Here is a 21,396-nt window from a genome sequence, read left to right on the forward strand (position 1 = left end):
TTCAAAATTTCACCACGACTAAGAAATTATATACTTTATGGGGTCTGTGGCCAATGTTTCTATGATCGATGTTATATTAGGATTATAAAAATGTTTTTGATTTAGACTATATTAAATTGTAGACTATCTACAATTTGTTAAAGTTTATTTTTTATCTTTTCAGTGTAGAAACCAACAACGAAGTGCTAAAGTGTATTTGCACTACAATAGACCATCTGATTAAATTGGCTATCAATACTCTACTACTATATTTGTTGATAGTCTCCGAATAATATTGTTGACTTGGAATTTCATAGACTAGTATGAGTAGTCATTAAATTGCATTGCTAGAGTAATAACCGTCAAAAAGTTTATACCGGTGTAAAAGAGAAAAAATATTGAACAATGAATACATCAAAGGTTTTGTGTATAGTGGCATTTATTGCTATTTGCTGTTTTACATACAGTATGTATTAAAAATAATATAAGCGTTTTGTGTACTTTTATATTTATGAACAACGGTTCTGAATTGATGGGTAAAAAAAAATATCAATATTTTTTACCAAAGATTTCGAAGAATATGTTTCTCTTTAGAAATTCAATTATATAACAAAAGTTTATAATTTTAAGTGAAAAATAAAAAATTGACCAAAAACGACTATTAAATATTGTCAATGAACTGAACACAGAAAAAGTATCACCAAAATATGAAGTTGAGCACGTAGTGAATTAAAAAATTTAATTGATACAATTAAAAAAATTTAAAAAAAAAAGATCAGCAAAAAAATTTGCTGGATATAAAACTTACAAATTCTTCTGAAGGCACAATTTTAGAAGCCAAAGATGTTCTTTATTTTAATTAAATTTTTTTATAACTCGCATTTTCATATTTTTAATGGGTAGTTTGAACTTTTATAAATATTATCAAATAAAAAAATATATCAAAATAAAAACATAATTCACAATTTGGTTCGCAAAAAAAAATAGTGTTTAGAAATATTTTAAAATTGTCATCAATTTTTGACTCAAAACCAAAGGAGATTTTCCAGTTAATTTAAAGATTATTTCTTTAAATAAAAACATATCTTTGTACACTACTTTAACGGAGGCACTCAAATTTCTAAGATTGGTATGCTAAATTTATAGGAAACAATTTTAGAACTACGATATTGAACTTCATTTTGATTAAATTTTTATACCCACCACCATAGAATGGTGACGGGGGTATAATAATATCGAAATATCGATTTCCGACTATATAAAGTATATATATTCTTGATCAGGGAGAAATTCTAAGACGATATAACGATGTCCGTCTGTCTGTCTGTTGTAATCACGCTACAGTCTTCAATAATGAAGCAATCGTGCTGAAATTTTGCACAAACTCTTTCTTTTGTCTGCAGGCAGGTCAAGTTCGAAGATGGGCTATATCGGTCCAGGTTTTGATATAGTCCCCATATAAACCGACTTCCCGATTTGGGGTCTTGGGCTTATAGAAATCTTAGTTTTTATCCAATTTGCCTGAAATTTCAAATCTAGAGGTATTTTATGACCATAAAGAGGTGTGCCAAAAATGGTGAGTATCGGTCCATGTTTTGGTATAGTCCCCATATAGACCGATCTCCCGATTTTACTTCATGGGCTTATAGAAACCGCAGTTTTTATTCAATTTACCTGAAATTGGAAATCTAGAGGTATTGTAGGACCGCAAATACGTGTGCCAAAAATTGTGAGTATCGGTCCATATTTTGGTATAGCCCCCATATAGACCGATCTCCGATTTTACTTCTTGGGTTTACAGATACCGCAGTTTTTACCCAATTTACCTGAAATTGGAAATCGAGAAGTACCTTAGAAGAGGTGTGCCAAAAATGGTGATCATCGCTCCATGTTTTGGTATGGTCCCCATATAAACCGACCTCCCGATTTTGGGTCTTGGGCTTATAGAAACCGTAGTTTTTATCCAATTTGCCTGAAATTGAAAATCTAGAGGTACTTTAGGACCATCAAAAGGGGTGCCGCAAATGGTCCGTATCGTTCCATGTTTTGGTATACCCTCCATATAGACCGATATCCCGATTTTACTTCTTGAGCTTCTAGAATCCGAAGTTTTTATCCAATTTGCCTGAAATTGGAAATCTAGAGGTATTTTCGGGCTATAAAGAGGTGTGCCGAAAACGGTGAGTATCGGTCCATATTTTAGTATAGCCCCCATAAGAACGATCTCCCGATTTAACTCCTTGTGTTTCTAGAAACCGTAGTATTTTTCCGATTTGCCTGCAAATTGTAAATATTCTGGTATTTTAGGCTCACAAAAACGTGTATCGGATTAAGTTTTTATCGGTCCATTTGGTAATGCCTCCATATAGACCGACTTCACTTCTTGAGGGTATAGAAGGCGCACTGATCATGAAAATTGCTTCTCAATGTAAAATTTCCAGATTTTACTTCTACAGATTTAAGATTTCAAATCAAGACGTTATTTTATAATTTTCTTGCACACTTACAAGAGATGTTAATGATTCCTCTAAAACTCAAACAAAAATGGTTCTTATAAATCCAGAATCTGATATAGTCCTCATAGGTGAAATCTTTAAATTTATCTTCGGGAAGTGTCCTCAAGTCCTCAAGCCCTCCTGAAATTTCAAAGGAAATCCTAATATTTGGTTCATGGTGATGGGTATTTAAGATTCGGCCCGGCCGAACTTAGTGCTGTATATACTTGTTTTTATTGTGAAAGAAATTTGTTTTTAATATAATGTAAATTGCGTGTCCTAAAATTAAAAAAAAAAAACTAGATAGCTTTCTAAAAATGTTTTTTAAAATGCAGTTTAGCTCGGAATCAGTATCAGAAATCCTGTGGTAACACACTATGGGTAAACATGGCAATTTAATGTATAGGATAACTACACAGAAAAAAATATATCACAAAAATGTGGACCAATTTTTGCATGGTTGTTAGAGACAATATACCAACACCACGAACCAAATTTCAACCGGCTCGGGTGAAATTTGCTCTTCCAAGGGGCTCTGGAGTTCAAATCTGGGGATCGGTTTATATTGGGCCTATATATAATTATGGACCAATGTGGACCAATTTTTGCATAGTTGTTAGAGACCATATACTTACACCATGTACCAAATTTCAGCCGGATCGGATGAGGAGGGTAAAAAAGAGGAGGGTAATAAAATAATATTTTTCTATGTACTGAATAAATTGAATTTAAAATTAATACTTTAAGAGCATTTTATATACTTTAAGATACTTTAAGAGCATTTTAATCGTTGTCAATTTTTTTTCACAAAAATGTTAAAATTTGTTATTAAGTATGGATTTACTGTATCTATCTACATATATGTTATGTGCTGTACATCTTAATTCCATAATAAAATGTTTCCTTATTTTATTTCAGCTTATGCAATTAAATGTTATAGTTGCGATTCAAAGGATTCATGTAAAAGTGCCAAGAAGGCTGATTGTACCTACCTTTTAGCGAATAATACCCGCAGTTATTTGGATATGCATCATACTGGTGTCAATCCCAATACTACAAGCCCTAACATGGAATGCTTTGGCGAGACTATTAAGAGTAGTATGTATACACTAAAAGAAAACAAATGAAATTATGGACAAAATAATTTTTCCCGAGCAAAAAATGATTGATTTACAGATTTTTTTAAGTCAAACGAAAATCTGTTTTGTCCAAAATTTTGTTTGTGAGAAAAGAAAACTCTTACTTTACTGTAGAATATACACAATAATATAATTTCATTCTTTATTTTTTCCCTTGCTATTAAAATTTTCTTTCAAATCAAACAAAGTCCATTTAGGACAAACGTAGATAACGATGTATTTGCCTTTAAGAAGTAGGTCAAACTTCGTTGGTCTAAAATTTCGTTTCGGAGGAATGATGATTTTTTTTTGTGCGCAAAGAAAAATAAAATTCATTCCTCCCGAACAAAGTTTTAGACACTCGAAATACCCTTTTTCTTGCAAAAAAATCTTTAGTAGCAAATATACCCTAAATTATGATAAGTGATGAAATGTTTGTTACTAATTGTCTTTGTTTTTAAAGAAAAGCAATTTAGAGTCAAAAGAAAACTTCATGTGTCTAAAATATCGTTCTTCAAAAAAGAAAAAAAACTCTTCGTTCAGAGCAGGAAAAAAATTTAAGGGAACCTTTATTACCATTCATTTATGTTTTTCTTACAGATGCTGGAGAATTTCATTATAAAGGATGTGTATACAGTAACATCAACGCCTGTCAATTGCCTTTACGTGACATTCATGCAGCCGGAAATACCACTCGCTCCTGTATTAAATGTAACAACAAGGATTTGTGCAATCCTGCCGGTCGTGCCAGTTTAAGTAGTATTGCTATGATTTCGACAGTCATAATGGGTGTAGTAGCCCGTTATATTTGGGCTTGAAAGTAATAAAATGGTCATGCATAACGATTACCAATAAATTATTTATTTATTAAAACATTTCTATATTTTCTTTCCTTTGCGTTTTTTTTTTTTAATTTCTAATTATTTACAAGGTTCAGATAAGATTATTATGGTGTAGACATACAATAAAGTCTTCCGCCAAATAAGCCTCGGGTGTTTTATTGACGTTTTATCATTTTGATTGGTTATCTATGAAAATCTAATTAATTGTTATTTTAATTGACCCAATATTGGCCATTGCTGTATTAAAGTAGCAAAAGTTGTTTTGAGTTTTTGAAATATATTTTAGTTAATTGAGAACTTTTGCAACATAGCCATCACAACAACTTATTGGAATTTTTCGCAATGGACTTCACAAAAATTGGTTTTATTGTAACATTGATAGCCGTTTGTTGTTTTACATACAGTACTCGTAAGTAAAAATAAAAAAGTAAGAACAACCAACTTCTTTGAGTCTATTGGTGGGATCAAAAGCAGAGATAATTAAAAATTTCAATCGGTTTTTGAGAGGCTGGAAATATACTACATTACGTTTCTGTGCACTTGGTTTTTTCTATCAGCTCGATTTTTCGAGATGTACCGTTAGGTTCAAAATTAAGACACTTCCACTACTTGAAAACGGTTCAACATATTAAATTAAAAAATAACAAAAATTCCGAAAAATAGTCTCTTTAAGCCTTCTTTACATTGTTTTTCAATTTTCCAAGTAGTTTTAGAGATATCGTTCATGTTTAAAAAAAAAAAAAAAAACAAGTATATACGGCCGTAAGTCCGGCCAGGCCGAAGCTTATGTACCCTCCACCATGGACTGCGTAGAAACTTCTACTGAAGACTGTCATCCACAATCGAATTACTTGGGTTGCGGTAGCACTTGCAAGGTATCTTAAAACTTCCTAACACCGTAATATATACCAAATAGTCCATAAGTGGTATATATTAAACTAAAAAAAGGCCGATTAAATACGTATATAATTAAGTTTAAAGTTTCTATAGAAATAAAATTTTGACAACATTTTCTATAGAAATAACATTTTGACAATGTTTTCTATAAAAATAAAATTTTGGTAGATTATTTTTGGCTCGAGTGGCAATCATGATTATGAACCGATATGGACCAATTTTTGTGTGATTGGGGATCGGCTATATATAACTATAGACCGATATGGATCAATTTTGGCATGGTTATTAGCGGCCTTATACTACCACCACGTTGCAAATTTCAACCGGATCGGACGAATTTTGCTCCTCCAAGAGGATCCGGAGATCAAATCTGGGGATCGGCTTATATGGGGGCTATACATAATTATGGAGCGATATGGACCAATTCTTGCATGGTTGTTAGAGACAATATACTAACACCACGTACCAAATTTCAACCGGATCGAGTGAATTTTGCTCTTCCAAGGGGCTTCGGAGGTCAAATCGGGGAATCGGCTTATATGGGGGCTATATATAATTATGGACCAATATGGACCAATTTTGGCATGGTCATTAGAGAACATATACCAACACCATGTATTACATTTCCGCCGGATCGGATGAAATTTGCTTCTCTTAGAGGCTCCGCAAGCCAAATCGGGGGATCGGTTTATATGGGGGCTATATATAATTATGGACCGATGTGGACCAATTTTTGCATGGTTGTTAGAGACCATATACTAACACCATGTACCAGATTTCAGCCGGATCGGATGAAATTTGGTTCTCTTAGAGGTTCCGCAAGCCAAATCGGGGGATCGGTTTATATGGGGGCTATATGTAATTATGGACCGATATGGACTTTTGCATGGTTATTAGAGACTATATACTAACACCATGTACCAAATTTCAGCCGGATCGGATGAAATTTGCTTCGCTTAGAGCAATCGCAAGCCAAATTTGGGGGTCCGTTCATATGGGGGCTATACGTAAAAGTGGACCGATATGGACCAATTTTTGCATGGTTGTTAGAGACCATATACTAACACCATGTACCAAGTGGATATCTTGTTTCGTTCGGAAGTTAGCGTGATTTCAACAGACGGACGGACGGACGGACGGACATGCTCAGATCGACTCAGAATTTCACCACGACCCAGAATATATATACTTTATGGGGTCTTAGAGCAATATTTCGATGTGTTACAAACGGAATGACAAAGTTAATATACCCCCATCCTCTGGTGGAGGGTATAAAAAACAAATTGAAATTTTTAACAAAAAATTTGTTTTTTGTTCTTGAAAAATTCTTAGAGAAATAAAAATGGTTCAAAAATCACAGTTTTGTTGCAGAATCTGTTAGCTAAATATATTTTATATAAAATGAGCTTTATTTCATTACAATCGGTGCACAACTTTTGATTTTTCACGATTTACTGAATTGATATAAATAGTTATTTCCGTACAAAAATAACATTTTCTTATGGGTAAGTGCTTATATGTAATAAGTTAGTTTTTTTTATGGTTCAATTGATTAAGAACTGAATATTGTTTTTAAGGTTAATCGCTGAATCCAAATCTGCAATTGGTTTTTTTCTATCAGCTCGCCTGTTCGAGAAATACAGTTATGTTCAAAATTAAGTCACTTTCGCTACATATATTGGAATAACTTGAAAACGGTTCATCATATTAAATTAAAACAAGTAAGGAAAGTCTAAGGTCGGACGGGGTCGACTATATTATACACTGCACCACTTTGTAGATCTAAATTTTCGATACGATATCACATCTGCCAAATGTATTGGGGGCTATATATAAAGGTTTGTCCCAAATACATACATTTAAATATCACTCGATCTGGACAGAATTTGATAGACTTCTACAAAATCTATGGACTCAAAATTTAAGTCGGCTAATGCACTAGGGTGGTCACAATGTTAGTAAAATATATGGGAAACATTTAAATCCGAAGCAATTTTAAGGAAACTTCGCAAAAGATTATTTATGATTTATCGATCGATATATATGAATTATAAGTTTAAGCAAATAAGAGTCATTTTTACAACTTTTCGACTAAGCAGTGGCGATTTTACAAGGAAAATTTTGGTATTTTGACCATTTTTGTCGAAATCAGAAAAACATATATGGAAGATATATTTAAATCTGAACCGATTTCAACCAAATTTGGCACGCATAGTTACAATGCTAATTCTACTCCCTGTGCAAAATTTCAACTAAATCGGAGCAAAAAATTGGCCTCTGTGGTCTTATGAGTGTAAATCGGGCGAAAGCTATATATGGAAGCTATATTTAAATCTGAACCGATTTCAACCAAATTTGGCACGCATAGCTACAATGCTAATTCTACTCCCTGTGCAAAATTTCAATTAAATCGGAGTAAAAGATTGGTCACTGTAGTCATATGAGTGTAAATCGGGGAAACGATATATATGGGAGCTATATCTAAATCTGAACCGATTTCAATAAAATTTTGCACACTTGACTACACCACCAATTGTACTCCTAGTGCAAAATTTTAACCAAATTGGGGTAAAAACTCTGGCTTCTGGGACCGCATTAGTCCATATCGGGCGAAAGATATATATGGGAGCTATATATAAATCTGAACAAATTTCAATAAAATTTGGCACACTTGACTATAGTACTAATTGTTCTTCTTGTGCAAAATTTTAAGCAAATTGGGGCGAAACTCTGGCTTCTGGGACCGTATTAGTCCATATCGTGCGAAAGATATATGGGAGCTATATCTAAATCTGAAACGATTTCAATAAAATTTTGCACACTTCACTACAGTACTAATTGTTCTTCTTGTGCAAAATTTTAAGCAATTTAGGATAAAACTCTGGCTTCTGGGGCCATATAAGTCCATATCGGACGAAATATATATATATATGGGCGCTATATCTAAATCTGAACCGATTTCTTCCAAAATCAATAGGGTTTTTCTGAGCCAAAAAAAAAATACTTGTGCCAAATTTGAAGTCGATTGGACTAAAACTGCGACCTAGACTTTGATTACAAAAATGTGTTCACGGACAGACGGAGATGGCTATATCGACTCAGGAGCCCACGCTGAGCATTTTTGCCAAAGACACCATGTGTCTATCTCGTCTCCTTCTGGGTGTTGCAAACATATGCACTAACTTATAATACCCTGTTCCACAGTGTGGAGCAGGGTATAATCATTACAATAACATCGTTAACGGTGCACCCAAAAAAAGTGAACCCACCGTGTTAGAAAATGTAGGTTTATTTTAGAAAATTTTAACTAAAATAGTTTTCTAATTGCAACATGTTACAAATAAGTTAATACTTTTTGTCAAATTGAAGAAAATTTATTAAAAATAATTCATTTTTTTCTCTTGTTTAAGAAAATTTCATATGTTGAAAGAAATAATTGGATTTAAAAATTGTTAAAATTTCTTTAGCGCTATACGAAGTTCATGACAGTTACAAATTTAGAAAAATTTACTCATTTGAGAAACTTATGAACTCAATTTAAGGAAACTTCTGTCATTTTAGGAAAATATGAACTATTTTATTTTTTAGTAAATTTGTGCACTATATTTGTATACAACTTTTTTTCTTTGTTTTAGTTCACGCCATTAAAGTTAGTAAAAAATTATTCAAATAAGGAACATTTACTCATATTGTGCAAAATTTAACTAAAATCAACTAATCTTCATGAACTAAAATAAAGTTCAGTTGGCATTAGAGTCCCTTTTTTCCTGGGTGTGAATTGCGTATTCCATTAGTTGAAGCTTTGACCACCATATATTTTGGATCTACAAATATCTGGAATATTAGGGAAAACTACTCTTTTTTCAAATTGTAGTAACTCTGGAAATTGGAAAAATTCCCTACATTTGTAGAAAAAATTAAAAATCTGTCCTTTTTTCCCTACAAATATAATTTTAGGAAAAATCCCTACAAAAAAGGATCTTTCCCTACGCATGGCATCACTGATCACAATGGACTGAAGTCTAAATGTGCCGGAATCCATGCTCGTGTTCGGATAGGCGAAATACTGCATGAAGCTTAGCAGCAAGATCGATTCCAGTATCTTGATAGCTGAGGACAAAAGAAAAGTATGTCTGTATAATGGACCCACATGTTCTTGCCTTCTCGGGTTCAGAATCGAAAGATATTCCCTATTTTTCAGATACCTGCAATCTCGAGAGTGCTGAGACCCAGTAAGTAGGTCTGAACCTTACACTAAATACACCAATGTGCTTCAACATATTCACAGCCAGTCCTTCTGGACCTATAACGATCAAGCTGTTGACGACTTTCCATCAAGAATCCATTTCCAGACTGTTGATCTCTTGACTGACAATTGCATTAAAAATGAAGATGTGAAATGGGTTTGCAGAAAGTACGTTCATAGTACATTTGAGTTAGTTCCACAAATGATAACATATGACTATCTATGTTCTATTGTGGATTTGGAGAGATTACCGTTGGTTGTTCATAGCTACTCAGAAGCAATATCTGACTCCTCCCAATTTTGCAGTCACTTGTATGGCTTATGACTCGCAATAAGTCGTAGATCGCTTTGCCGAAGATTTGAGTTCTTTGCATATGAGATCACAGCACTCATAGTTGTGTCTTATTGCAATTCAATTGATCAATGATGTATACTTATTTCAATAGACAGGCGGAAATATGAACTGGAACTTTGTTATTAGGGATTGTAATAAGAATCCTCTTATAACTTTTTAAAATTTTAAAAAGTTTTTTTTTCAAATTTTGAAAACTAGAATATCGAGATTTGTAAAAGTCAACTTTTTCAATAGTTAGGAAAGATGACTGTTCGATATTTCCAAATTTTGCATAAAAAATGTACAACACGTTTCAATTTAAATTAAAATTTGACTTTTCGATTTTTCAGCTAATGCTATCAGATGTTACATTTGTGATAATCCAGCTTCATGTGACAAACCAATGAAAAGTGAATGCAGCGCTACATTAGCTAATGCATCGTGGCGATATTTGGATTACCATCATGTTGGCGTTAGTAATGCAACGAGTACCATATATGAATGTTTCAGCGAAAGCATTGACAGTTGTAAGTATTGGGTTTACTTTAAAATAGCTTATTTAATTTTTTTTATCACATGAAAATATTTTTTTAGATGCCGGAAAGTTCCAATTCAAAGGATGTATTTATGATATCATAGATGCTTGCGAGTTGCCACTGCGAAATATGCATGCCCCTGGAGGTACTAAGAAATCATGCAAAAAGTGCAATTACAAAGATTATTGTAATCCAGCAGGCCGCGTTGGCATAAATATCTCTACTGTTGCTGTTGTAGCTATAGTAGGTTTTATTATACGTCAAATGTATGCATAAAATGTAAAGCAAGTTAAGTTTTATGTATTTCAGATATATTAAAACAAATTGTATTGAAAACAAGTTTGCAAACACAATCCAAATAAAAGTAATTTATAACATATGCTACAGTCACATTCAAATTTAAATGTGCACTATATAATTTACGATAGAAGCAGAAAAAATCTTAGCCCCTAAAATTTTGACCGAATTCTATAAAATCAAGTTTATTGCATTTAAAATATATAACGCTATTTCTGGAAAGTTTTAATACTTTTGTGTAATCTGCAGTCAAAAATGAAAATCAAACCAAAAATTCAAAAAAAAAAATCTAAATTTGAAGTAAAATAATATTTACCAGATTTTAAAGTAATGTTGGTAAAAAAACTGTGTAGTGTTAAATATCTCTATTCTATATTCTCTATTAGAATCAAGTAGTTTATTTTTAAATAAAAACTTAAACTCTCATTTGCTTTTCGCTGAAAGGAACTGTACTTGGAAGAAAAGTATATAATTTTCGTGATATTCTTTTCCAGAACGAAAAACAATTTCATAAAGACTTACTCAAAAAAAAAAAAAACAAGTAAGGAAAGTCTAAAGTCGGACGGGGCCGACTATATTATACCCTGCACCACTTTGTAGATCTAAATTTTCGATACCATATCACATCCGTCAAATGTGTTGGTGGCTATATATAAAGGTTTGTCCCAAATACATACATTAAAATATCACTCGATCTGGACAGAATTTGATAGACTTCTACAAAATCTATAGACTCAAAATTTAAGTCGGCTAATGCACTAGGGTGGAACACAATGTTAGTAAAAAACAAGTAAGAAAAATCTAAAGTCGGGCGGGGCCGACTATATTATACCCTGCACCACTTTGTTGATCTAAATTTTCGATACCATATCACATCCGTCAAATGTGTTTGGGGCTATATATAAAGTTTTGTCGATATACATACATTGAAATATCACTGAAATAAATTTAAGTCGGCTAATGCACTAGGGTGGAACACAATGTTAGTAAAAAAAATATGGGAAACATTTAAATCTGAAGCAATTTTAAGGAAACTGCGCAAAAGTTTATTTATGATTTATCGCTCGATATATATCTGTGGACTTTTGGCAAAACAACATAAGTCGAGATATGACAATTTGCATTTTTTTTAATCATATGGGTGATTTTCGAAGGCGCATCTTTTGGTCTAGTCAGCATCTTCCTACGATATATAGATCGGAAGATATAAACATCGAAAAATCAACATAAGTCGTGTTTTTACTTATTTGCATTTGACAAAATAACTTATTTCAATTAAGTTGAAAAATCGATCAATTTAAAAAAAAAAGCTGATATCAACATTTGACAAAACAACGTATTTCGACTTGTCAGTCAATGTTATTTTATAATTTGCTTTTTACAAAACAACATATTTCGACATATGTTCTTTTGTCAAATGTAGATATTGAAAACCCGCTTTCATAAGTGGAATTATGTTGATTTTCTTCATACGAATGTTGCGATTTATTAATTTGACAAAACATCATATGTCGACGTAATAGGTTTTGTCAAAATCAAAAGAAAAGAAACCGTGTTCTCATCTCTACATATGTGCTTTTGTCGTGTGCATTTGGAAGAAAATTAAATAAATGCGATCTCTTCATTACATAACAGACCACAATGGAGAGAGGTCGCTTCCTTGCCGACATGGCAAGAAAAATTTCATATGAGGGAGAAAACATGTTTGATAAAAATAAATTCGGTTTCAAGTACTACCGAGAAGAAAGGATGGAACCCATTCCTAATGAAACACAAACTTCGTTTGATGTTGGGGCGATTAATAGCACTTTATTGAAACTTAGGCAGTATAAAGGTCAAATGATTGAAAAGGTGGATAGCCAGAGCCAAAGTGAAGAAGATGATTTTCATGAAACTGACTTCGATGATTCTGACTATATTCCTTCAGATAGTAGTTCCAATTCAGAACTGAACATAACATCCGAATGTGTTCAGGCTATGGCTAATGTTCTGGAGTCAAACATGTGCAACGACAATGTGTCGGAGCTCGACAAAATTGACTTATTTACTTCTAATTCATCATTGAAAAATGGAAACAAACTTAAGAAAAACCTAGGGTTACAATATGTTACGTACAAAAATAAAACTATGCCGGCAAGAAAAACTCAAGAATTAGGAATGTGCAGACTCAAATGCCATACTAAAATTAATTTTGAACAGCAAACAAATGTTTTCGAAGCTTACTGGAGTTTGGGAGAGTATAATAAGCGCCGTCAATTCCTGTCAAACTTAATTGAAGTTCAAACTAAGAAAACAAAGTCAGTTAAAATGTCTGAAACACAAAAAAATCGAAAATTTGTATATTTATATCATTTTGGAATCCACGGCATCAAGACAAGAGTATGCAAGCAATGTTTCCTGAAAATATTTGGCGAAACCGAGCAAAGTGTAAGAACTGTCTGCAAAAGTAAGACTCAAGATGAACTACCAGGGGTTTCTCAACACGACATGCGTGGAAAACATGATCCTGCTCATAAAATATCAATTGAGAAACATAATGAAGTTCTGGAATTTATTAATTTAATTCCGAAGTATCAAAGTCATTATAGTCGCCGGCATACCAAGAAAGTATATTTTCAGCGCGGACTTAACCTTTCAACATTGTATACCCTTTATAGGAATAAGATCTCGTTACCCGTTTCAAAGTCAAAGTTTGAAGAAATATTTCGCACTTTGGACTTAAAGTTTAAAAAACCTCAGCTAGATTTATGTACGCAATGTGAGACATTAAAAGCAAAAATAAAAAACAACAAGAATGATGTAGAAAAATCAGAACTTTCGCAACAGCTAACTAACCATCATAATGATCTCGCCTATGAATGTAAAAGAAATGATAAAAGACTTTCTATGAGTGATAAGTCCGTAAAAATGTGTACATTTGATTTGCAGCAGTGTCTGCCAACTCCGTATTTGAGTGCATCGATATTTTTTTACAAGCGTCCTTTATGGACTTTCAACTTTACTATCCATGATGGTGCTACAAACAAAGCTGACTGCTATATTTGGCATGAAGGTATTGCAAAACGAGGAGCAAATGATATTGGTTCTTGTATTTATAAATACCTTTCGGAACTACCATATTCAGTAAATCACGTTATTTTATATAGTGATTCGTGTCCTGGACAAAATCGAAACTCGTATGTCTGCGCAGTGTTCGAGAAAATCCTGCAGGATCATCCAAGTATTCAAACAATTGATCACAAATTTCTTATCGTAGGTCATACTCACCTTGAGTGTGATACAGTTCATGCACAGATAGAAAAAAAGAAAAAAAATTCTTCTGGTTCCATACAACATCCACATGATTGGGCGAACTTAATAGCTGCTACAAATAAAAAATATGTTGTCCATGAATTGAAACAAGATGACTTCTACGACTTTCAAGCTTTTTTGAAGCAAAATTTTAGTTGGAGAACAAATAATGTCACAGGTTGGTATATATATTTTAAGCATAACTTTTAACTTCTTTCTAATACAGGCTATAATTTATAGGTGAGAAATTTGAATGGAAGATGGTGCGATGGATGCGATATGAGAAAGACAAACTTGGAATACTACAATATAAACATTCTCACACAATGGAGGAAAAATTCAAAGAATTGAATATAAATCAACGTCGTCGAAAGGAACAAACAGCATCATTAACCCAAAGTTATACCTCTGATCTGCCTATTTCAATGAACAAAAAACGTGATTTGATTGAAATGCTGCCATTGATCAACGAAAATTTTCACAATTTTTATCAAAATTTAAAGACTGAAGGAGAATGTTCAATTGAAGTAGATTCCGATTTGGACGAAATAGACAACGATGAATAATTTTATATAAGAGTAAAGTTTAATTTGTAATACATTTCAATGAATTTTGTGTAATTTTTATTTTAGGAAATATTTTTATTTAAAATACATTTAATGAATTTTTCTTTTTAAGTTTCCAAAATCTTCAATAAAACGCATTTCGAAAAACAACACATATCCCATTTTTTTCTCTTGAACAATTTGATAAAACATTGTAACTCGACTTATGTTAATAAATCTAGTTTTGGGGTTTGGAAAAATTAATTTGACATAACAACATATATCGAATTATGTTGATTTTTTTCTAAAATTTTTTTTTGACAAAACATCATATCTCATATTTTCTAAAATATTTCCATAAATCTAAACCCTAATTAATTTTAAAAACAATCAGCAGATAGAACATAAAAAGTTTCATAATAAGAAATTTTAAAATTTTCTTAAATGTAAATACAGCATGACTATTTTAATACATTAAAGCTTTTTTTCGCTCTCCTGAACAATTTGAAAAATAGACATATGTTGTTTTGTCAAAAGTCCACAGATATGTATTATAAGTTTAGGAAAATTAGAGTCATTTTTACAACTTTTCGACTAAGCAGTGGCGATTTTACAAGGAAAATGTTGGTATTTTGACCATTTTTGTCGAAATCAGAAAAACATATATATGGGAGCTATATCTAAATCTGAACCGATTTCAACCAAATTTGGCACGCATAGCTACAATGCTAATTCTACTCCCTGTGCAAAATTTCAACTACATCGAAGTTAAAAATTGGCCTCTGTGGTCATATGAGTGTAAATCGGGCGAAAGCTATATATGGGAGCTATATCTAAATATGAACCGATTTCAACCAAATTTGGCACACTTGACCACACTACTAATTGTACTCCTAGTTCAAAATTTAAACCAAATTGGGGTAACAGTCTGGCTTCTGGGACCGTATTAGTCCATATCGGGCGAAAGATATATATGGGGGCTATATCTAAATCTTAACCGATTTCAATTAAATTTGGCGCACTTGACTACAGTACTAATTGTTCTTCTTGTGCAAAATTTGAAGCAAATTAGGTTAAAACTCTGGCTTCTGGGTCCATATCGGGCGAAATATATATATGGGAGCTATATCTAAATCTGAACCGATTTCTTTCAAAATCAATAGGGATCTATTCTGAGCCAAAGCACATACTTGTGCCAAATTTGAAGTCGATTGGACTAAAACTGCGACCTAGACTTTGATTACAAAATGTGTTCACGGACAGACGGACATCGCTATATCGACTCAAGAGCCCACCCTGAGCATTTTTGCCAAAGACACCATGTGTTTATCTCGTCTCCTTCTGGGTGTTGCAAACATATGCACTAACATATAATACCCTGTTCCACAGTGTGGAGCAGGGTATAAATATGGGTATTATTTAAATCTGAAGCAATTTTAAGGAAACTTCGCAAAAGTTTATTTATGATTTATCGCTCGATATATATGTATTAGAAGTTTAGGAAAATTAGAGTCATTTTTACAACTTTTCGACTAAGCAGTGGCGATTTTACAAGGAAAATGTTGGTATTTTGACCATTTTTGTCGAAATCAGAAAAACATATATATGGGAGCTATATCTAAATCTGAATAGATTTCAACCAAATTTGGCACGCATAGCTACAATGCTAATTCTACTCCCTGTGCAAAATTTCAACTACATCGAAGTTAAAAATTGGCCTCTGTGGTCATATGAGTGTAAATCGGGTGAAAGCTATATATGGGAGCTATTTCTAACTCTGAACCGATTTCAACCAAATTTGGCACGCGTAGCTACAATGCTAATTCTACTCCCTGTGCAAAGTTTCAACTAAATCGCAGTTAAAAATTGGTCTCTGTGGTCATATGAGTGTAAATCAGGCGAAAGCTATATATGGGAGCTATATCTAAATATGAACCGATTTCAACCAAATTTGGCACGCATAGCTAAAATGCTAATTCTACTCCCTGTGCAAAATTTCAACTAAATCGGAGTTAAAAATTGGCCTCTGTGGTCATATGAGTGTAAATCGGGCGAAAGCTATATATGGGAGCTATATCTAACTCAGAACCGATTTCAACCAAATTTGGCACGCGTAGCTACAATGCTAATTCTACTCCCTGTGCAAAGTTTCAACTAAATCGCAGTTAAAAATTGGTCTCTGTGGTCATATGAGTGTAAATCGGGCGTAAGCTATATATGGGAGATATATCTAAATCTGAACCGATTTCAACCAAATTTTGCACGCATAGCTACAATGCTAATTCTACTCCCTGTGCAAAATTTCAATTAAATCCGAGTAAAAGGTTGGCCACTGTGGTCATATGAGTGTAAATCGGCCGAACGATATATATGGGAGCTATATCTAAATCTGAACCGATTTCCATAAAATTTGGCACACTTAACCACACTACTAATTGTACTCCTAGTTCAAAATTTAAACCAAATTGGGGTAAAGCTCTGGCTTCTGGGACCGTATTAGTCCATATCGGGCGAAAGATATATATGGGAGCTATATCTAAATCTTAACCGATTTCAATAAAATTTGGCGCACATGACTATAGTACTAATTGTTCTTCTTGTGCAAAATTTTAAGCAAATTAGGGTAAAACTCTGGCTTCAGAGGCCATATAAGTCCATATCGGGCGAAATATATATATGGGAGCTATATCTAAATATGAACCGATTTCTTCCAAAATCAATAGGGTTCTATTCTGAGCCAAAACACATACTTGTGCCAAATTTGAAGTCGATTGGACTAAAACTGCGACCTAGACTTTGATTACAAAAATGTGTTAACGGACAGACGGACATGGCTATATCGTCTCAGGAGCCCACCCTGAGCATTTTTGCCAAAGACACCATGTGTCTATCTCGTCTCCTTCTGAGTGTTGCAAACATATGCACTAACTTAGAATACCCTTTTACTTCCTAGAAAAGAATAAACGTTTATCACAAAAAGTATATACTTTTCTTCCAAATACACTTCCTTAAAGCGAAAAGCAAATGAGAAACGAACTTTGTTTGTCTAAAATTTCGTTTGGGAGGAAAGAATTATTTTTTTTTGCTTGTATTCCTAATGGCTTTCAGTTTAGGATTTTTTATTGAAACAAGTAAATTTTTTTTCACACAAAAATTTGCCTTAATGGAAATAAAATGACTAAACTAAATTGATGAACATTTTTCCTTTGGTTTAGAAGCACGTTTTTCTGGGTGTAAAAAAATTTTAAACATCTTTTTCGAATTCAGCACATCAAAATACATAAGAAAAGACGACTCTCATCAAGTGTACATTTTCAGTGTAAACTAGTGTAATCAATGTATTCTCATACAAACGATATGAACTTTAAAAAATAGAGAAACCCAAATTGATTCGAATTCGAGTGACTGCCAGAGATGGTCTGTATCAAACTGTTTTAGGTTTGCGACTGTCGCAAAGTTGTAAACGTCGTAAACGTCACATACGCGTCGTAAATGTAGAAAAAGTAACAAAAGTCGCAAACTGAAAATACTTTAGTCGCGTCAGCTAGGCAGCGAATTCGATGATATCCAAGACGATGGTATGTGCGAAGAAGTTTCAATTCTTAGGAATGTTCACAATTTTCGGTTTTAGTCCCCGCATTTTCCCTATTGCCTTTTGCACGAGTTCAGGGTAACCGTGGATTTTCTCCTCCTTTCTTAGCTTTAAGTTCAGTCTCCACATTCACCAACGGGAATTTCGATACCACCTAAGAAAATAGGCTTAATCATGGGAAAACTTTCACAAATTTCGGCAGAAACTCACAGCGAATGCTGTCACACTAAATTAAAAAATGTTCAGGATTTCTTCTATTCAAAATTTGGTTTTCTACAGCAGGTTTACGACTTTTGCGACATACGTATTATACCGTCGCAAATGTATGTCGCAAAAGTCACAGTTTGTGACAGGCCAACCCTGGTGACTGCTTTTCACTCGACTGGGTTTTCGTTCGACATACAGAAACACGGCATTAGTTTAAGTGATAGCATAGCAATGAATTTAAAAGAGAAATGTGTCCTAAATTTGTCTTTACTTCAATTGTAAATTACATTCAATAAATCAATAAATAAATAAAAATTGTGTTTTTTCCGAGCATGTTATTCAGTTACACGCAAAAAAATAATTCTTTCCTCCCAAACGAAATTTTAGACAAACAAAGTTCGTTTCTCATTTGCTTTTCGCTGTAAGGAAGTGTCTTTGGAAGAAAAGTATATACTTTTTGTGATAAACGTTTATTCTTTTCCAGGATGTAAAAACAATTTCATAAAGACTAGCTCAAAAAAAAACACTATTTTCTTGCTAATTGCATTGTCCCTCACATCTTTCTCACATCCACGAGGATTTTTAGTTCTTAACACCTTTTCCTGTAATACCAACAATGTAGAAGAAATTATACGATTTTATAAATTTTTAAAATTTTTTTTACCTTTCGCCTGGACGGAGAATCGAACCGCGGACCATGCACTTTGTAAGCCAACACACTAACCACTGAGCTATGTACCTGTTATGGTCATCAATAGATAAATATCCATATAAGTTATATTTATATAGCATAGCTTGCGGCGCCCACGAACCGAATAAACAAAGTTTATTTAACAGAAACAAACATTTAGTTTGGCACCGTGGTGCAGTGGTAGCTACGTCCGACTCTCATGCCAAGGGTCATGGGTTCGATCCCTGCTTCGGCCAAAGTTTTTTTTTTGCTTTTGTTTTTTTTTACATATATTCCAGATATATTCGGAAGATTCCGAAAAAATGTTCAACATTACATTGTACTATATTAAATTTTGAACTGTAAAATGTGTCTTATTAAAGACCTAAAGTCAGAAAAGAACAGTGTTTGATATAAACGAAATGGACTGTGTTGTTATTTCAAAAATAACTTTTTTTATTGAAAAAATAAAAATTTTGTAACAAACGAATTTTGTTGGTGATAAAAGTTTAAAATTTTCGAAGCAATTCAAAAAACTCTAACAAAAGAAAAACGTTTTCGGTACACGATTTCCAAACGTTTTTTTTCTTTGCGTGTATCTCCAGTAGTCATATTTCCACTCGGATCAAAGTTATTACACCACGATAGAGTCACTTTAATGACCAAAAGTTTTAGCTAAAATTGCTATTGAAACTCCTTATCTAAATCAATGAATCACCTCAACTAAAAAGTTAATCAACCATTAACTATAGACAATTTCCTTCACTGTGCTAACTGATAACTTTACTGTATAATTTGATAAGATTAACCAGTAATAGTAAATAGACGCTCGATTAATTTAACTCATATAATACACGATCATACATATTTCACACCTTTTGACATTATGTTCTTGAGGTAGTTTCGAAATAAGAGTAACACCTTCAGACAAACACCACACTATGCCGTATTATAATAAACTTCATAGCATTAATCGTTGTTTTGAAAATTACAGACTTGAGTTTTGAAATCAATTTATTCTATTATCTATGAAAACTATGCCATTAACAACTACGTGCTAACCATTAGTCATTGTTACTAAATTTTATAGTGAATAATGTGTTTAATGGCAACTAGCGTTAAAATAGCAATATATCAATTGCCCACCTTAGTGAGGAAGATTTTCAATTAAACCAAAATCACAATGTCCAAACGATTATAACTTTACTTTGAATGAAGTGGGCATGTGTACATGCAATTCGGAGAGGATTGTTATTAACCACATTTCCTTAGAAACTAGCGTATACATCAAAGCTAATTATAAACAAAACCTTCAATTAAATAACATTCAAATGGGTAGATACCATTCAAGTGATATGAGTAAAAACCTTTCTAAACAGAAACACCCCATAAAATTTGAAGACAATGCTAAAGGGTTGTTGCAAGTATAGAGAACGCTGATTAAAAATAGTAACACTCATCGCTAAATATAAACGAGGATAGCACATTTTTCATTTTATATGTGGCCCGCTATGCTAATTAGACTTACCATAAATTTGTCTAACAATCACTTCACTCTTACCATCTTGTTATAGAGCATATTTTATTAGGATTTAATTATAAGGCGCTTCAAATATCAACTCCTTGGTGTTGGAAACAAGGCTGTTTATGCAGCTTGTGCTTGGATGTTACTTGGCATAGAGTTCAATGAAGTGTTGAATACCACGAAATCGTGGATAACTTAAAGGGAGTGGACTAAACTTTAGAAGGATATACACGAAAAGATACACGGGCAAAGAAAAAAACCGAACAAAATTTTCAAGTGAAACCATTTAATGTGTATTTGTATTGTATACTATTTAAAAGTATTAATATGTATATACAGACTAGGGATGCCAGGCGTGCTCTTTTAAAGAGCACATGTGCTCTGTTTTACAAAATGTGCTCTTAAAACAAGACAGGCCAAAAGAGCACGCAAAAGTGCTCTTTTTTGCATCACAACAAATATTAATCAAGCGCGATTCAATAAATGGTAAAAGTAACTGAAAATACGTAAATGTCGCACTAATAGATTTTCTTAGCCGTTATTTTCTAATTAAATAGTGTTTTACTTTATATATCAGAGTCGTAGAAGATGTTGCTTCTTCACTTTGTACTCTGTTCTAAATGTAAACAAACTTCTTCAATAACGTTTTTCACAAAAACACCAAAAAATTACTTAAAAAGTATTGTAAGAAAATTAGCTTGAGTTGAAAGTGGGTTATTTTATGTTTATGGTATGAACCTTTTTGCTATGTTTAAATGAATTATATTTCAATAAATTGGAAATAAATGTTTTTCTTTTATTTGAAAAAGTGTGCTCTATTCT

The 21,396-nt window shown here is 32.9% G+C and overlaps 3 protein-coding genes and 1 long non-coding RNA gene across 4 annotated transcripts; 3 read left to right on the forward strand and 1 right to left on the reverse strand.

Annotated features, from left to right (window-relative positions):
- Nucleotides 1–284: 284 nt before the first annotated feature.
- Nucleotides 285–4,467, forward strand: LOC142230067 (uncharacterized). The gene is made up of 3 exons (XM_075300695.1): nucleotides 285–445; nucleotides 3,393–3,572; nucleotides 4,193–4,467. Exons 1-3 carry the CDS (start codon nucleotides 385–387, stop codon nucleotides 4,408–4,410), a joined length of 459 nt encoding a protein of 152 aa, XP_075156810.1. The 5' UTR covers nucleotides 285–384; the 3' UTR covers nucleotides 4,411–4,467.
- Nucleotides 4,468–4,683: 216 nt separating this feature from the next.
- LOC142230066 (uncharacterized) lies at nucleotides 4,684–10,826 on the forward strand. Its single transcript, XM_075300694.1, has 3 exons — nucleotides 4,684–4,843; nucleotides 10,262–10,438; nucleotides 10,506–10,826. Exons 1-3 carry the CDS (start codon nucleotides 4,777–4,779, stop codon nucleotides 10,721–10,723), a joined length of 462 nt encoding a protein of 153 aa, XP_075156809.1. The 5' UTR covers nucleotides 4,684–4,776; the 3' UTR covers nucleotides 10,724–10,826.
- Nucleotides 10,827–12,385: 1,559 nt separating this feature from the next.
- LOC142231355 (uncharacterized) lies at nucleotides 12,386–14,605 on the forward strand. Its single transcript, XM_075301966.1, has 2 exons — nucleotides 12,386–14,213; nucleotides 14,276–14,605. Exons 1-2 carry the CDS (start codon nucleotides 12,386–12,388, stop codon nucleotides 14,599–14,601), a joined length of 2,154 nt encoding a protein of 717 aa, XP_075158081.1. The 3' UTR covers nucleotides 14,602–14,605.
- A 3,047-nt stretch (nucleotides 14,606–17,652) lies between these two features.
- LOC142229107 (uncharacterized) lies at nucleotides 17,653–18,586 on the reverse strand. The gene is made up of 2 exons (XR_012720335.1): nucleotides 18,383–18,586; nucleotides 17,653–18,326 (listed from the first exon to the last, which is right to left on the reverse strand). It is a non-coding gene; the product is annotated as an uncharacterized LOC142229107 (long non-coding RNA).
- Nucleotides 18,587–21,396: the final 2,810 nt, after the last annotated feature.

Source organism: Haematobia irritans, chromosome 3, assembly GCF_050003625.1.
Source record: "Haematobia irritans isolate KBUSLIRL chromosome 3, ASM5000362v1, whole genome shotgun sequence".
NCBI lineage: Eukaryota > Metazoa > Arthropoda > Insecta > Diptera > Muscidae > Haematobia > Haematobia irritans.

Coding starts and splice junctions, on each gene's coding strand:
- LOC142230067 (XM_075300695.1), top strand. CDS start 385: ATGAATACATCAAAGGTTTTGTGTATAGTGGCATTTATTGCTATTTGC. Junction 446..3,392: donor TATTTGCTGTTTTACATACA/GTATGTATTAAA, acceptor ATTTTATTTCAG/CTTATGCAATTAAATGTTAT. Junction 3,573..4,192: donor TGGCGAGACTATTAAGAGTA/GTATGTATACAC, acceptor TTTTTCTTACAG/ATGCTGGAGAATTTCATTAT.
- LOC142230066 (XM_075300694.1), top strand. CDS start 4,777: ATGGACTTCACAAAAATTGGTTTTATTGTAACATTGATAGCCGTTTGT. Junction 4,844..10,261: donor TTGTTTTACATACAGTACTC/GTAAGTAAAAAT, acceptor TCGATTTTTCAG/CTAATGCTATCAGATGTTAC. Junction 10,439..10,505: donor CAGCGAAAGCATTGACAGTT/GTAAGTATTGGG, acceptor ATATTTTTTTAG/ATGCCGGAAAGTTCCAATTC.
- LOC142231355 (XM_075301966.1), top strand. CDS start 12,386: ATGGAGAGAGGTCGCTTCCTTGCCGACATGGCAAGAAAAATTTCATAT. Junction 14,214..14,275: donor GAGAACAAATAATGTCACAG/GTTGGTATATAT, acceptor TATAATTTATAG/GTGAGAAATTTGAATGGAAG.